We start from the raw sequence: 17,573 nt of genomic DNA, 5'->3' as shown, positions 1-17,573 counted from the left end.
TACAACCATGTTTTTATTAATTCTATTAACACTTTCGATTTGTTTTTTTTTTAACACAATACCATAGCAGCAAAACACGTCAAATTAAATATTTAAATAAAATGCCAGACGGGGGCAAAAGTCTCACGCGTGGGAGTTTCATGCGCAACTCCCTCGCGCAACGACTGCTACGGCTTGAGCGCAGCGGTACGCGGAGTGGGGCACGGACACATAGTTAGAAAGTAATTAACGAATTTTGAGATGAAACTAATCTCAATCATTTGGGAATAGTTTAGGATAGTTTAGGAATACATTTGCATAGTTTAGGAACTAATAGTTTATTTATAATTAATGACTCTTTTATTGGCGTATAGTTAGCAGGTGGAGCAGATGATAAGTTCGAATCTTAATCGGACTTGCATAGATCGATGTAACATAATTTGGGAAGTCTAAAAACCATTAATTCAGAGTTTAGGAATTAAATGTTATTATTTAATTAATGGTGTTCTAATTGTGACTGGGGGGGCAGGCTGCGCATGCGCATACGCCCTTGCGGCCGAGGGTATATATGAAGTGAGCTGGGTATCTAAGTAACTCAACTATCAATTATTAAATATTTATCGAAGATAAATTTATTGCGTGAAAAGATGTATACAAATCAAAGGTTAAATTTAGACTGCCCAATCTGTTGCTGGTCAGTCGCGATAATATTCGGGTCGAGTGTTAGTGTATCGGTGTACGACAATAGGCGAAAGGGGCCGAATAATAACTTCGTCTTAATTTGGCGTCGTTGGTGTCGATGTGATAGGATACCACATGCCTTCCATGCTTTGAGCAAGACTACTGGCTGGAAAGGTTACTGGCTGAAACAGAGAAAAAACAATAAGTGTGTTCGACTATTAGACAAGAAAGAATTAATTGTCGCTGAAATGCACTCTTCTCCGGGTTCGATTAGGTGGTGTAGACGATGAGCTTGTTCCTGCTGTTGGTTGAGACTCGGTCTGTTCAGATACTTCTGCTGTGTGGTTGATATCTTCATCCATTAGTTATGCCGGTCTCAAATTGTCCATTGAGATTGCGATGTTTTTGTCGCGGATTCGGACAATAAAGTATTTTTCATGTCGTTCGACTACACGATGTGGTCCACAGTATGGCTTGGAGAAACTTGCTTGGATTTGGCCTTGGCGAATGAAGACGTAACTGGCGGCGTTCAAGTTCTTGAATTTGAAAATTGAACGATGTCCGTGTCATGATATTTGTTCCGGGGCTAGGTTGTTGAAGTGGTTTCTCAAGTTCTTGACGAGTTCTCCGGCGCGGAGCGGTTTATTCGATGGTGCGAGGGATTCGCCAGGTAGTCGAATTGGTTCTCCGTAAACAAGTTCTGCTGGCGTACTTGCGACGTCTTCTTTGAATGCTGCTCGGAGTCCCAAAAGTGTAGCGGGCAACGCGTCGACCCATGTGTCATTGTGACACAGTAGTGCAGCCTTGAGCTGCCTATGGAGGCGTTCGATGAGGCGATTTGCTTGTGGATGGTAAAGTGTCGTCAAGAGGTGTTTAGTTCCTAGTAGATCATTTAGCTGTCTGAAGAGATCAGATTCGAATTGTCCTCCTCGGTCGGATGTGATTCTTAGTGGCACACCATATCGGCAAATCCAGTGCAGTAATAGTGCTCGGGCAATGTTCTCCGTAGATGCCGTTTCCAGTGGCACTGTCTCGGGAAAACGAGAAAACCTGTCGATGATTGTGAGGCATTTGCGATCTCCTCTAGACAGGAGTAATGAGACGATGTCGATGTGTATGTGTTCGAATCTCTGAGACGGAAGTTCGAAATGAGCGATTGGAGATGATTGGTGCCTAGTTATCTTACATTTTTGGCACTCTATGCATGCTCTGGCCCACTCGCGGCAGTCGCGATTCATATAAGGCCATACGAAGCGTTGAGCGATGAGCTTTAAGGAAGCTTTATGTCCTGGATGCGCAAGAGAATGAAGCGAGTTGAAAACTTGTTTTCTCAATTGCTGTGGGACGTAAGGACGTGCTGAACTCGACGAGACGTCGACGTACAGTTCCACCTCGGTGTCCGGGAAACGAATTTTATGAAGGTTTCGAGTTGAAATCAGGTGATTTCCTCGTAGGATATTTCTCAGTTCAAGATCGGAATGATGCGCCTCAGCTACTTGTTGTATGTTGACGGCCGTTGAAATCGATTCCAGTCGCGATAAAGAATCAGCGACGACATTTTCATCACCGGCGATATGTCGAATATCAGAGGTAAAATTGCTGATGAAGTTTAATCGATGAAATCGCCAGGGAGTGGCTCTGTCAGGTTGTTGCTGGAAAGCGTGCGTTAGTGGCTTGTGATCTGTGTGGATTTTGACATGTCGTCCTTCCAAAATGTATTGAAAATGGCGAACAGCTTTGTGAATAGCGTGAAGTTCCTTATCATATGTCAATAACTTGCCGACATTTGGGGCGAACTTCTTGCTGTAGAAGGCTAATGGTTGCCAACCCTCTTGACGACGTTGCTGCAGGACTGCTCCGGCGGCATGATCTCAAGCGTCGGTGAATATTACCCACTCGGCGCTAGTGTCCGGATGCGCGACGAGCGCGACATCGGCTAAAACTTCCTTCGATTTGCTGAAAGCCTCGTTGAGCTGTGGTGTCCAGTCGATGATTGTACTACCCTTGACGTTACCACTCGTCAGTTGATTCAGGGGTGCGAGGAGTTGTGCATGGCCTTTAATGAAGTTGCGGTAGAAATTTATCATGCCCATGAATCGAAGCAGTTGTTTGATGTTATTTGGCTGAGGGAAATTCAATAGCATCTCTACTTTCTCGGGTAGTGGTGTAATCCCTTGCGCATTAATGAGATGACCCAAAAACTTCACTTCTGGCTTCCCGAATGTCGACTCCGCGGCGTTGATGACGAGTCCATGTTCTTGGAATCTGTCGAAAAGTGTCTTCAGGTGTTGAAGATGCTCTTCCTCGTTGCGCGAGGCGATTAACACGTCGTCGATGTATGGGAAGGCGTATGGCAGGTCTCTCGTGACTTCGTCCATGAAACGTTGGAACGACTGAGCTGCATTGCGGAGACCAAATGTCATTACTGGGAATTCGAATAACCCAAACGCGGTAATGATGGCTGTCTTCTCGATGTCTTGAGTTGCCACAGGTATCTGATTAAACGCTCTGACTAAATCGACTGTGGAAAATATTGTTTTCGCGTGGAGCGTTGCAGCGAAGTCATCCAGGCGTCGAATTGGGTAGCTGTCTGGAATGGTCCTGTCGTTGAGTCGGCGGTAATCTCTGTATGGTCGTACATCCCCTGTCGCCTACGGTGCGAGGTGTAAAGGAGATGACCATGACCCGTAGGAACGACGACCAATTCCTAAATGTAGCATATCTTGGAAACATTTCTGAGCTACAGCGAGTTTATCAGGTGCTAATCTACGAGCTTTACTCGATACTGGGGGTCCATCTGTCGTTCTGATATGGTGGACTGTCGAATGCTTAGCTCTGGAGAAGGCTCCGTCAGGTTTCGTTATAGACGGATATTCTTGAAGTAGCTTCAGGTACGGTGAATCATCGTGTTGCTGAAGCACTTTGATAGATGCTACGGTTTGGTTTTCCGTCGTCTTACCCGGTGTCGACATGTCCGTTACAGTATCGATGAGGCGTTTGTTTTTAAGGTCGACGGCGAGACCAAAATGGCTGAGGAAGTCGGTGCCCAAGATCGGGTGGGTAACGTCGGCGACCAGAAATCGCCAAGTGAAGTCACGGCGCAGTTTTATATTCAATGTGAGGACTGCGTCGCCGTAGGTGTTAATCACCGAGCCGTTTACTGTGAAGAGTTGATAAAGGATCCTTTGGAGAGAAGGTCGTCGATTATGTGGAAGGACGGAAACGTCTGAGCCCGAGTCGATGAGAAATCTCTGACGGCTGGCTGTATCGTCGACGAAAAGGTGGTTTGAAATAGCGGAACCAACTACCGCCTCTGTTGATTCTCCTGGCCTTTTCCCTGAAACTTACATGCTGGTAAACAAGAGCGTGCTTTGTCGCCATAAGCGAAATGATACCAACACGTTTCGAATTTTTTGGATACTTTCCTGGATCGAGATTGACTACCTCGCCTTTGGCGAGAGTCGGATGAGGTGCGGAATGGCGAGCGACTTGGCCGAGACTGGCCGGAAGAGAGCGCGGCCACTTGCTTAGTCAGCTCGGCAATCGGGTGCTCTAGATTCGGGCCTGAGATTGCGGTAACTGTGGGCTGAAAGACCTCGTGTAGCTTGTCCGGAAGTTCTCCCAGTTCGGTGACTGTGGCGTTCTTCTGGATTATCAAGCAGGCCTTGGTTTGCTCTGGCAGATGTGAAATCCCGCGAGTCTTTAGTACTTCTTCGTCGATATCTGGCACCAGGCTTCGTAGATAACGAAGGTGCTGCGGAAGAGTGCGATCTCCAATGCTCTCGCGATCGAGCAGTTGGAGAAGATTTGCTTCCCGGGATCTAGAAAAACATGATATTAAGGCAGATTTAAATTTTTGATACGGTATCTCTGTGGGTGGATTGATAATTAGATCCTCCACTTCCGATGCAGAGCGAGTATCAATTAGAGGAATAGTTCGGTATCAGTTTCTGTGACGATACCACGGTTCCTGAATTGAGCTTCCAGCTGGGCGAACCAAAGGGCAGGCTTTTCCGTGCTGAATGGTGGTGCTTTGAGGTCAGCAGTGACTTTCGTTGACACCCCCGTGGCGGGTGTCGGGAGACCTGTGACTGGATCAACGGGCATCGTGGAATAATCGGACGTTGTGAGTCCGTATTAAATTCACCAACACAGCACAGCGTCTATAGGGTGCTCAGCAATGTGTCAGCACTCAGCTGATGGCACTTGGTAATACACACGCGGAATTATCGATTTACGAGTGTTGTTGTCGAAAATGGATTAGGCAAAAATTCACTGTTCTCCGGGCACTGCTTTGAAGTGTGGTGAGTTAGCCTTGGCGCGTTTGTTTTGGTTCCGCAGGATGGCTATCGACACTGAGGTAATGCTATGGAATGTTCTCGAAGGTTCATCTAACGAGAATTTTCAATACGCCGAAAATCATCGTTTACGAGATACTGCGGCCATGATTTAAACAATACTTTTATCTTGTCGACGATTATACAAAACAGGGTGGCTAGGCACTGAGAAGCACTAATGCGCTAGCTAACACGTTGGAGAATGATGTGCGGCGAAAAATTAACTCGGCCACGCGGTCCAACAAATCGACAAAATGCGAGATTGCTTGCAATTGTTAACGTAACTGATTTGCAACAAATCACGTCGGGGTCACCACTGAAGTGAGTTGGGTATTTAACTAACTCAACTATCAATTATTAAATATTTATCGAAGATAAATTTATTGCGTGAAAAGATGTATACAAATCAAAGGTTAAATTTAGACGGCCCAATCTGTTGCTGGTCAGTCGCGATAATATTCGGGTCGAGTGTTAGTGTATCGGTGTACGACAATAGGCGAAAGGGGCCGAATAATAACTTCATCTTAATTTCGCGTCGTTGGTGTCGGTGTGGTAGGATACCACATATATACCATCAGCATCAGCTGATTCGGTATTCGCGATATTCAGTAGTACTGACAATATGACATACTCCTACAATAAGATTGGAAAATTGGATAAGTATTGAGTAGTTTAATATTTTCAAGTTTAATTGCACGTTGATTAAAGTAGATTACGTCAAAGTGTATCAATTGGAGGTTATGGCGAATGTTTTGATCTGTTGATAGCATTTTACACACTTCGAATCACTTGTCTATGGAACGAGAATATTTATAACCAATTGGTATTAAGAACTATTATACCCTTTGTTTCATAATTATCATTAATAATAAAATCATCGCATACGAGGCTCGTGTGACAAGTGGTATGGTATCAACGCCACCTTGGGAGCACGTATGGTCTCCTGTCATAAACGCTCTATCGATAATCAATCACATTCACCGGCCATAATTCAATGGAGATAAACTCATTTGAACATCCCACGTCTCCAATTTTCCCAATAAAAATGCAATGGGCCGATGTTGCTGTGTCCAACAGAATCTGCTAAAACCTCGGAAGTGTACATATATTATCCTAAAACCCAAGCCTCTGAGACTAGGTGAGTATCCACTCGATGACAAGGATGATTTACAAAAATAGGTTAGAATCTGGATTATTGGTCGCGACGATGACCTGACCTTCTCTGATTTTAGCTTTATTATTATTTCGTGCCAGCGAAATTATCTAGCGATTCGTACTCAATTATGTCGAAGGGCAGTGTATGCACGGTGAAAACCTTTTCTCAGAAAATGAAGTCAATGTAGAGCAAAACGGTCTCTCGACTTCTCACTATAACTAATTCTTCACGAACAGTTCATTGTTGACTTTAATTTCACTTTTTGTGGCAGAATCGCAAAAGTTCACGGTTTTTGTCGCTTTATCATTCAAATGGACAGGAAGCAAAGAAATTTTGTTCCTTCTTTATCACTTCACTACACTTTCTCATGAATCTCACGATTATTGATATCTGCAAGTTATGATCCAAGGTTATTGATATCGGCAGATCATGGTATGATGAATGTATTCCAGATAATGGGCCGTCCTCCGAAGGTTCAACGACATCAAGTCATACAATATTATATCAAATTTATGGACATATTACAAACCAACGATTTTCCCGTGGCATCAGATAAAGTATGGAGGGAAATGAGTAAGGAGCTCAAGGAGAAGTGGACTGCGCACTCTGTATACACTCATGTCAGAGACAACAAAAACGGTTGCCTGCAGGAGGCTCGTAAAATTTGTTGGATCACAACACCACCACCCCTATCACGGCCTCGGAGCAGAGCGAAGCTCGATGACACTCTCCCTGAATGTTCCACTCTCTTAGATGATTCATTCGATCCTACTAATCACGTGTTTGAGCGTGAAAACATTGATCCCTGTCTAGAAGAATTCGATATCTTCCTGTCACCTGAAGACTGGGAGAAAATAAAACCAGAGAATCTGTCAGAGCCTGGACCAACACGTTTAAAGGCAGGTGTCTGGCCTTACGTGATAAGTAATGCGTTCTATCAAAGGTACAAGATCCCTTGTGCCATGATTGCGAAGTGGTCCCAAGTTCGTGTTGAGGAAAGTGGCTCTTTCAAATTAAGTTTCCACGCTATCTGTAAGAGTGAAAAGTGTGGAAATGTCTTCTCCGGCAGTGCCAATGAGCAGCCCGTCAATGGCAAACTTACCTTGAAGGTACGAGCACGTGACACCCGCGGTCAGTCTCACGAAGATATCAAACGCCCTTTAAGAGGCTCAGAGAGAGCTTCAGTGGCTCAAGAGCTACTGAAGCAATGGCCGGAAAACTATCAGCGGGAGTTGCTCCGTAAAGGTATGGATTTTGGCCAGTCAGTTCCATCAAACATTCGCCCGGGCAACATATATCGCCAGGCGAGATACGAGGCTCAACAAAAACTTGATGGTATCCTCCCGGGGGATAAGAGAGATCAACTGACGATACTCAGAGATCTTACCGTAGATCCAAGGTACTCCCACATCATCATTGAGCTAGCCTTGAGCCCATTCCACTTAATGTATTGCACACCGGAACAGGTGTTCTCATACAGACAGTACTGTCGCCTAGTGAAGAATTCAATCGTCATGGCAGATGCAACAGGTTCACTGGTGAAGAAGTTTGAGAAAGCTCTTGGGTCTTTCACAGGTCATATATTCCTTTATGTACTGACCATAAGGTTTAAAAAGAAGACTTCTCATTTGCGCAAGTTTTGGCAGATAAGCAAGACTATCTTTTCCTAACGATTGCTTTGCTTGTTGACTGCCAGTCGATACAAGAGTTCCAACTCGTTTTCCTTCTCATCTGTCTCGTGGCGTTAATGCCTGTGAATGATCATGGGATTGACTTGCCTGAGAAGACAAATCCACTGGTCAACCGTAGTATTCATTTGGGGATAAGAAAAATTACGGCCGACCAGGCCCGAGCAAAACTAGAGCAATATATTGCTCTGCGTAGTCCCATAATCGACAATCTACAGGAGCACAGTGAGAACGCGGCGATGGAAATTACGGCCAACTTTCAGCACCTCCTGGAAGAAATTTCTACAAAGAATAATACCCTGACTCATCAGTGGATTGAAGAATTGATTTCTCCCGTCAAGCCAGAAAATCCTGAAACTATCGTTGGGAATGTAGAGAACGGGCTCTATCCTCCTCCTCTTGTAGTAGAGTTGGAACGAATTGGTAAAGAATTTGTTCTGTGGAGCTCTGCTGTGCTACCGCCGGGAATGGACAAGTCACATGCCTCGACTGCGGCGCAGGAGGGTTATTTTAATGAGATCAAACATCGTTTATTTGGAGGGACGAAATTACCTGTCAGCTGTAATCGTTTCTTTCGAGCTCATGTAGATGACATCTCGGCTGGAGTCAGAGAATTAGGAGCCAATTTGAGAGAGTTTGCACACGAGACATTTGATACATGTGAGGGAATGAAGACCGAGAAGGAGCCGATTGGAGAAAATGGTGCCACTAAGTCAGATCAGAATGAAAGGAGGAAAGAGAAGGTCGACAGAGGGAATCTAGAGAGTGAAGAAGAGAAGAAAAGCGACTGGGATCAGGTAATTCCAGAAGTTGAGACTGAATCCAGGGATGAGGTAATTCCAGATGTTCTTGAGCCTGAATCCAGGGATGAGGTTATTCCAGATGTTCTTCACCCTGAACCGAATGGACTTTCAGAAGACGTCAAATTCATTAATGATTCAGATTTTCGTTCTCAAATGAGATGGCGAGGGATTAAGAATGATAAAAATGGATTTTTATGGCAATGTGGCGATGCTTACGTCGTAATTGAGGAGCTATCACAAGAATCATTCGGCGCTCAATTGTGCACACAAGAAATTGATTGTGATATTTTTGGGCTGGAAAATGCTGGATTACCAAAACTTGTTGAAGGAGATCTACTTGATGAAACTCATGCAGACAACAATAATAATCAACCATTGATTGACGCTAAACACAAAATTAATGATTCTAATCCCTCAAAACCAGAACCATCAACGCCAGTGATAGAACAACCTCAATTTTCCAGCACTTTCTTGGACTTGAATAGTAATGACTCATCGCAGCCTCTGGATATGCTCTTAATTGACCAAGTGAATGGAAATCCTCGAGAATTCACGCCAAATCCCCATCGATCGAGCAAAGCACGGAGAAAGAGGAAGCGCGGTGGCTACTTTGAACCATGTCCCGAGATCGCAGACATGAACAGACAGACCAGTGTCAGGAAACCTCGTCATTTCTTACGGAATGGTCTACACTGTCCCGAAGTCAAACTGAATGGAACAGGAATCTACGTCATAAATACATGTGCCTTCGATAGTTTCATCCACATTTTTCTCTATGCAGTTTATGATAATGAACATTATCGTACCATGGTGGAATCCTCAGAGGTAGGATTATTCAAATTCCTGACACAGTTCCTGAAACACGGATCTTTGGTGAAAGTTTTCCAACAACGCTGTTCTCTATTAGCTGCTCACTATGAATTACGTCCGTCTAAAAATTCCACGAGACTGACACCAGTTACCCTAAATGCCGAGGACTCATTAGCCAATGTCTGGCAACATTTCTTCGGCGAGCCAGTACCTAAAAGAACCACGGAATGTTCAAATATCTATTGTTCCATTGGTCAAACGACTAATATGCCGTATTTGATTGTTAGCCACCAAACAATTTGTGACCATGGTTTTAGGAATCTGGAGAAGGCCATCGACATTATTCATGTAAAACAATGCAAGAAACTCGGATGTGGCGGACTCATAACAGTAACATTGAACTGCCAGGACACGGTATTCATTGAACTGGACGTAGCGGACATTACCCGTGGAACAAGTCTTGGCTGTTGTTTGGAGGACTTCCCTACTTATTTGAATCTGGGTACAGTTTACAGGTGAGAATAAACATGTCATTTGACGCTGGGTTGGTCGGGTGAGACTTATGTACGCCGTCAGTTGCTTTATAAATTGGCGTAGTGTGTGACCTTTTATCTAATTATTATTTATTAATTAGAGGGCGGGTCAAATATTAAATAATAAGGGGCAGAGGCTGTTAACATTAAATATATTTATTCCAAATAATAATTATGGGAATTACAATATTGTGGGTCAAAGTACAATTAATTGAAAATATAATAATAATTGTGTGGTGACTATGTCGCCACTACAGCCTGGCATTCCCCAATCCTGTCTAGACCTCCTAGACAAAAATTCCAAAAAAACACTTATCCTAATTACCTACCCGACCGACGCCATCCCTACCATATAAATCCGGGGAACACCCCAGAACTGTCCCAGCAAAGAACCCAACCTTCCTGTGCACTTAGCCGGCATCACGACGTCACGTGTCGAGAATACGATGCCGAGCCAATCACAGTCGAGATCCCTAGCATCCCCTCTCCTGTTTCCCAAACATTCGCACGCCCACACTTTCCGCACATTTTTCCACACTCAACAGTCACTCACCAGCCAGCACTTGGACACATCATACATCACATCATACGGAGACCATCGAGAGGACAAGCCACGCTTAAGGCCAACTCTCACCCTTGTACAATAGTGTTTTAAATAATAAACGTTTGTTCACATCCCGACCCGGCGTTATCCTTCACCTGCTCACCCCCACAATTGAAAGAATGCCTGTTTCTGGGAATTCTCAGGGGTGGGGGGCGGGCAGGTCACTTGTCGGACCACTTTTGAATTTATACAAAGAAAAAGGGGGTGGCTCTCGATTTGAGGAAAAGGGGAGAATTGAGGGATCCAATGATAATAATAATAATAATGATACAATAATAATATTAATAATATCTAGAAAAAGAATAGGATTACTTGACACCGTTGGAAGGGTTCCGAGAATCGTAATTAGGAGGAAATGACGCCGCTGGGTAATGAGGGGAATGAAAGGGTACTCACTCGGGTGATGCTTTTTGTCCTGATTTTCCCTGTCTTCTCTCCGGGTTTTTCTAGGGGGTGTCCACCTTTTTCCTAGGGTCCACCAAGGTTGTCTTTGGTCCAGAGGAGCCTCTCTTTTAACTCGGGCGATCCTGGGCCACTTCACTATTTGTCCTCGATTTATTATATTAGATAACGGGGCGCACTGTATTACTTTGATCGACAGCTGAACGACGAGTGGCGATCGATTAGCCACTTCAGGACCTCTTCGAAGTATTCGGGGGTCCTCGGCCCATTCTCGTCCATTTCCGGGGTGTGATATTCGCCTTCCCCTGATCCACCGATAGATGCTTATGGGCATCTTCGGGGGCTCGAGGGGTGGCGGGGTGACGCACTACGCAACGTGCGTGTGCGCCCATTGTCCTGCAACGCGTGATGAACAGGGGCCTGCGGCGGGGGGGGGGGCGCTACGTCATCCGCTTCTTATTCCAAGTGGGAGCGTGGCGAGTAGGGGACCGCGGGAAGGAGGGGGACGGCCTACGTCATCCCATCCTTCAGTGGTGCTTCTTTGCGATGGTTCTCGCGCTGTCCGAGCGCGGTTAGTAGGGGATCGGGGGAGGGGGAAGGATTTAGGGGAAAGGGTTCTCCAACGGTGAATAAATAAGTACGTAAATACTAGTAAAATAGGGGGCGTGCGGAGGGGAATGTCAACATAACCTCTAAGGTTATGTTGCCTCGTCACAACATGTATTAGAAAATCTAATCCTTTCGAAAGAAAAATCTGCCAATGAGTTCAAAGAGATAAATATTAACAATTTATCGAGTTCCTATCTGAAAAAGAAACAATCTCTTTTCTACATAGATAGGACTAGGGAAGAAAAGACTGTTAAACTACCTCATTATAAGATTTATAAACTTTTGGTGCAAAGAGATCTCGTTCATTAGGCGGGCGCTATAAAATAGTCCCACGATTTTTTCCTGGAGACTTTTTTGGGGATGAGGGTTGATGGAGAAGTCAGGAAGATGGAATTGTTAACACAGTAACAAAGTTAATATTGTTTGTTGATGGAGGTTGGGACGTTAGTGGTTGATTCCTGAGTTTTGTTCCTGATTCTTCCATTTTCACACAAACTACGCATGTACTACTGTGTATTTTTGAGAGAGACAAGTGATCCCTCTTGCAATTTTAGGCTAGCCGGGACTTTCTGCAGACCAGGGATTGCCAACACCAAAGTCTTAGATAATGAGTACATTGTGATTGATTAGTTGAACTAAGTCACGTTTTCAGTCATCGCAATATCCCTGATTGAAAAAACTATTTCAAATATCATTTGTGACTATTTTTCTGTAAATTGTAATCCACCGAACTACAATATCAATATGTTAAAACATGGCATGAGAGAATCAGATTTTTTTAGCAATTTCCCATTTTTCTCTTGAGTAAAAATAAGAAAAATATTTTACTAATTCCCAAAGGTCTCTTAAGCTAGTCACATTCTGAGGTAATACTAGAAGATTTTCATAGGAAAACTGAAGAGTATCGCAAAGTGTTCATTTTTTGTTTTGTTAACTTCAGAAATTGTTATACGTGGAGTCAATGAAGACTTGGTATTACGTATATGTAAACTTGTAGAAGAGAGTTCCATCAGCGAGGCTCTAATCGAGAATCCATTCCATACTACCATACTAGCGCGGTTGCGAGCAGTGGATGACCCTGTTTGGTCTGCTGCTGGAAGGTGTCTGACTCTCTGCGAGTCTCTAAATTTCCTCCAAGTCCAAATCGCTGTTCTAAGCAGTTCCACGGCTTTTTGCACCAATATTGTCTTGTGTCATCATTGACGCAAGACTCATACAGTCAAACAGTATACTGGACGTGCCAAAAACCCTGAAACTGCTTTATTCGATCCTTGCTGCGACGTCACTTGGGTGCTGACAATGGCCTAAACATCAGTTGGATTGTTCAGTCCTTTGTCGAAATGGCGTTGCAGGGAGTAAATCGATCCTCCAAACACTGGGGCAGCTAACCACAGCGTCTACAAGACGCCGTGGAACTGCTGACCAATATCTGGGCATCGATACTAAAAAAAACGACGCATTGACAGAGGCCAATACGTGACACTCCCCTGATAAAACTATTGCTACCCTGGTTCACAATCAGGTGGGAATAGTACTAAACTAAGTGAAAGAAATTTTAATATAGTCTATGCCTTATGGGCCTCGGCTTATGCCAAAAGGGCTATCAACTTCCCTGCCCTTACAGTTTTTCTTATTGCTAAAATCCCTATCAAGAACAGAATTTATCTCTTTTCGGATTAGCGTAAGAGCAAGTTAGCGAGGTCGTTGATAGGTGCTTTCGGGGTTGGTTCTGCTGGTTACCATCCTCCCAGGTCGTGTTGGAGGGGTGGTCTGGAGTAAGACATCTCCCCGTTCCAGTATGGCCTGACGATCTGCCAACCCTGTGCTCCTGTTCGTTCCGGCGGGCCACTGATCATCAGAAGGGCCTGATATTGTTGGGTGTGCGTGACTCGATTTTGGGGAATCAGCGCGCGCTCGGTGGTGAGGGGGGCGGCTGTCTCGACTGGGCGACCTGGTTCGACGGGCTCCATGTGTTCGTCCAGCTCCACAATCTCCGTGATGGTGGATGTAGGCCCCGGTCGTTCCCCCCGAGCGAGCGTCCTCATCGGGAGGTGTACTTCTTGGTTCGGTTTTATCGCGCGTGGTCGTCGTGGTGGCGCCTGCGGCGATGGGGTCCTGGTTCTCGGTCGGTGGGGCTCGTTCTCCCTGCTTGGAGTACCTGAACAAACCCCAACTCCCCCACAAAGCATCGCGACCTTCGACCATAGGGAAAATTTCCAACATGCCGCGGCAATCACCCCAAAAATTCCTAGCGAAATCCCCGCGTATCCTAACCCGTGTTCAACCCTCCTCAGTCTTCTGTTTGTGTCCCCTTGTTTGGATAGCGCTCGGGCTTTATCGATAATGACTTGCGGCCCGAGACTGTCCCTTGTGACGCTGTCCTCGTCGTTCTGTCCAACCTGTACCGTTTGTAGTAGGCCTATATTGCCCAAGATTTCCGTCAAATTGTTCGGTCCGAGTCCGCGTATTGTCTTATTAAGTAGGGTCGGGATGTCGAAGACGGCTCTGTTTACGAATTTTAGGTCGAAGTTCGACGTCAGTTCTGAGAATGGGGTGAGGGTGACGGATCGCGATCGGATCTCGCAGTCCGGCGCTAGAGTGACTGTTCCGGTTCCCGCAATGATGATCGTGGCGGGTTCGCGTCTTGTGCATTTTACTCGTATTTCGTCTTCCGTGACGACGGAAAAAACCCATGTGTTGGAATTTCCTATTCGGGCCCAGTATGTTCGGTCCATTGATTTTACCCGTACATCGCATATCTCGGAGCTGGAAAAACGGGAATTGGAGATCATTTGTACCTCACAATCCTTGTTCCCATTGACCTCGTATAAGGGTCGTGCGGTCTTGCATATAAGGCCGATCATTCCCGTTTTACAGCGGTTGATGTCTTCACTGTCAAGCTTGAGATACGTGTTGGCTTCCTCCGAAATAGCGGTGTAGGGGTAACTTAGCGTTAAAAAGGCCACTAGAGACGTTGAGGTATTGTTAATTTTTGTCGACAACTTCAAGTGTCTATACACGGTATATTTTGTTAGCTCAAGTACTGGTATCGTGATAACGAATACGACCTTTTCCTTATGAAAATAGGCCGTCAATAGTTCGGTGATATATGGGATTTCTAGGGGGACCGGGAACTGCACCCCCGGATTATGTCGAATTACTTCGTTAGCTGCGTCCAGGATATTTTCTGGGGACATAATTGACCTGTGCAATTGTCCTCTTTTCGCGAATAGGATCGCGTTAATCAGCATTTGGGTGTCCAGTTCATATTCGCTCAGTTCCGCGTCGAAAGCTGATATAAGGCTCGCCATTTTCCCATTAATCCCCATAGTATCGATTCGCTCGAGGATGTTTTCGATGGCGACGTAGACAGTCGCGTTCAAGGTCTTAATTTCTCTAGTCAGACCTTGAAGAGTTTGGTGAATTGATACGAATTCGGATCGAATGATGTGTGTTTGGTTCGCCAGAAGGGCTAGGTTTTCCCTAGTTGTGTTCTGTAGGAATTCTATGTATTGGTCGTAGTAGCCCGCGTCATCTTCGTCCGTTGTCCCGAAAAGAATCTTACTTATTTTCCCGACAAATCCGAGGACCGCTCGTTTCGATCTCTCCGGTGTTTCTGCTAACAATTCTCTCATCTGTCGATGAGTACCGTCTAGTATATCGAGGCGATTAATTACCTGGTCTAATTGGTCTTCGAAATTACAATCGCCTCGTAGTTGAGTACAGATCCCTTTCATTCCCAACCTGTGTCGTGTGAGGATTTGTTTTTTTTTCTAGGAATTTTGTTATATAGATATGTGTAATCATGTGCCACACCGTGTGATAGATTCGCAGATTCGCATATTTAGTTGTTAGGATTCGGTTTCCTCCCTCTAATCGTGTGATTTCCACGCCTGGTGTTTCCGGGCTCCCTGCGAGCCTGAAACATCCAAGGATACACACGGCTATTTTTTTGTTGTTTTACGTTTCGTCCTTCACTCCCCTTCTTATTCCTGGCTGATTGTATTCTACAGTTCATCAGTCAGAAATAAGAATGATTTTCGGGCGAAATGTAATATGAGTAATTCAGTGGTCCGGTATTTCCAAGTCGTAAAATTCCCTCGTTTTCTCCAAGGAGAGAACATTCTACTCAGAATATATCGATTATACCCTGATTAATAAGTTACTTTTGTTATTTATTAACTTATTTGACTGCTCAAGTCGAAACGACTAATATCCCTATCTAATCAAATTCCTTCTACTACACGCCTACCCTGTTCTCACTTATCTTTAATTTATTGGGCTATCCTGTTATTTATGCTCAAGCCGCAAAAATTTTTTAAATCTCGGTAGTTCATGAAATTATGCTCTTATTCGTGATTTTGTTGTTTTTTTTGTGTGCAATTCTAGGTTAGCAACTGAAGGCACAGTCTAATAAGAAACTCTGAAAATTTGAGCTCCTGAAAGAGGAAAACAAATGGTTGAAAATGTAAAGACATTAAAATATAATGGACTTGATGTTCTCAAGTCCCAGAGTTGAATTAAATTAATTAATGGCCTATGGAATAATTACCTAAACCTATCCCTGACAGGGGTAGTGAACATGCGGGGTCCTCTATTAAATTTCCCAAATTCCTCTGGTGGACATTTAATTAAACGCATGATCCACTATTTCTCCATAAGTTGGGGTTTTCGTGAAAACATTGTATTTTCATTTTATTCCCTAGATTCTCTTACTCGTCTCATTCGACTCCTCATATCATCACCTCATCTATAATCAACAATATCCATCAATCGGTGACAATCGTCATTGTCCGCCCAATTGAAAATCCTATTACAATGAGGAATAGGAAAAGGATAGGATTACTCAATGGGTAATGAGTATGGGTACTTTATTCGGTGTTTCACTGTCCACATTGCTACTTCGTGATAGTCAGTTGACAAATGAGGAGAGTAATATACCTCTTGTTTTTCAAAAATTACTGACTCAATTGACGAGGCGTGGAGTTAAGGAGGAGGGTATCCTCAGGGTCGGTGGACATAAACACAACGTGGAGGCACTGTGCAGTGAGTTAGAGATGGACTTTTATAGTAAACCTAAGGAGACTGATAAGTTGTTTCAACGGAGTCCTTGTCATGATTTGTCAGCTGTGCTGAAAAAGTTGTTGAGGGATTTGCCACAACCCTTGTTGACAGTTGAACTTATTGATACTTTTTATCAGTCATGGTGTCAAGAATCCCAATGGATTGTCGTACGCTTTGAATCTTCTGGTATTACTGCTACCAGTGGAACATCGCTGTACCCTCAAAGAATTACTAACGTTTTTCAAATTAGCCGTGGAGAATCAGAGCTCAAACATAATATCGATTCACAATGTTGCTATGATTGTTGCACCCTCGTTATTTCCCCCGCGATATATTTATCCGCGTGATCGTACTGATCTAAGTGCTCAGGTAAATTTGGCCGCTGTTTGTTGTCAGGTAACAGAGGCATTTCTAAACTGTGGGATGTGCCTAGTAATTTAATCGGCCAGTTGCGTAGACCGTACGAGGAGCGTTATCGCAAGTACAGAAAAAAATAATACAACGAATTTTTTTTTCTTGCTTTTCTGTTTATAAAATGTATGGTGCCTTTCTGCCAGTTTTAAGATATGACAGAGTATTATAAGATTTTATCATCCTCAGTATATAGGTCTTTGTCTAGATCAGGTTGTTAATTTATTATAAATTTTTATCTATCAGGAACTTGGAATATTTCCACCTTTTCGAGTTTATTATACGATGAAAAAAATCATGTTTTTAACTTCCCGATAGGAAGTTATTGGTTTCACCCCGAAAATAAAAAATCGTAATTTTATGAAATGTCGACGTTTCATGACCAGGAGAACACCCCCGATGATTTTTAGCGTGACGTCTGTCTGTGTGTGTGTGTGTGTGTGTGTGTGTGCGTTTGTGCGTGCGTGTGTGCGTGTGTGTGTGTGTGTGCGTGTGT

General features: G+C 44.2%; 1 protein-coding gene across 1 annotated transcript; it reads left to right on the top strand.

The window, feature by feature from the left end:
* Positions 1-16,184: 16,184 nt before the first annotated feature.
* LOC135171043 (rho GTPase-activating protein conundrum-like) lies at positions 16,185-17,163 on the top strand. The gene is given in 4 exon segments (XM_064137331.1): positions 16,185-16,286; positions 16,432-16,802; positions 16,804-17,072; positions 17,075-17,163. Coding segments are annotated over 4 exon segments (831 nt in total).
* Positions 17,164-17,573: the final 410 nt, after the last annotated feature.

Source organism: Diachasmimorpha longicaudata, chromosome 18 (assembly GCF_034640455.1).
Source record: "Diachasmimorpha longicaudata isolate KC_UGA_2023 chromosome 18, iyDiaLong2, whole genome shotgun sequence".
Classification (NCBI taxonomy): Eukaryota; Metazoa; Arthropoda; class Insecta; order Hymenoptera; family Braconidae; genus Diachasmimorpha; species Diachasmimorpha longicaudata.
Note: the sequence above shows the minus strand (reverse complement) of the source record. Positions and strands in the feature narration are given on the sequence as shown.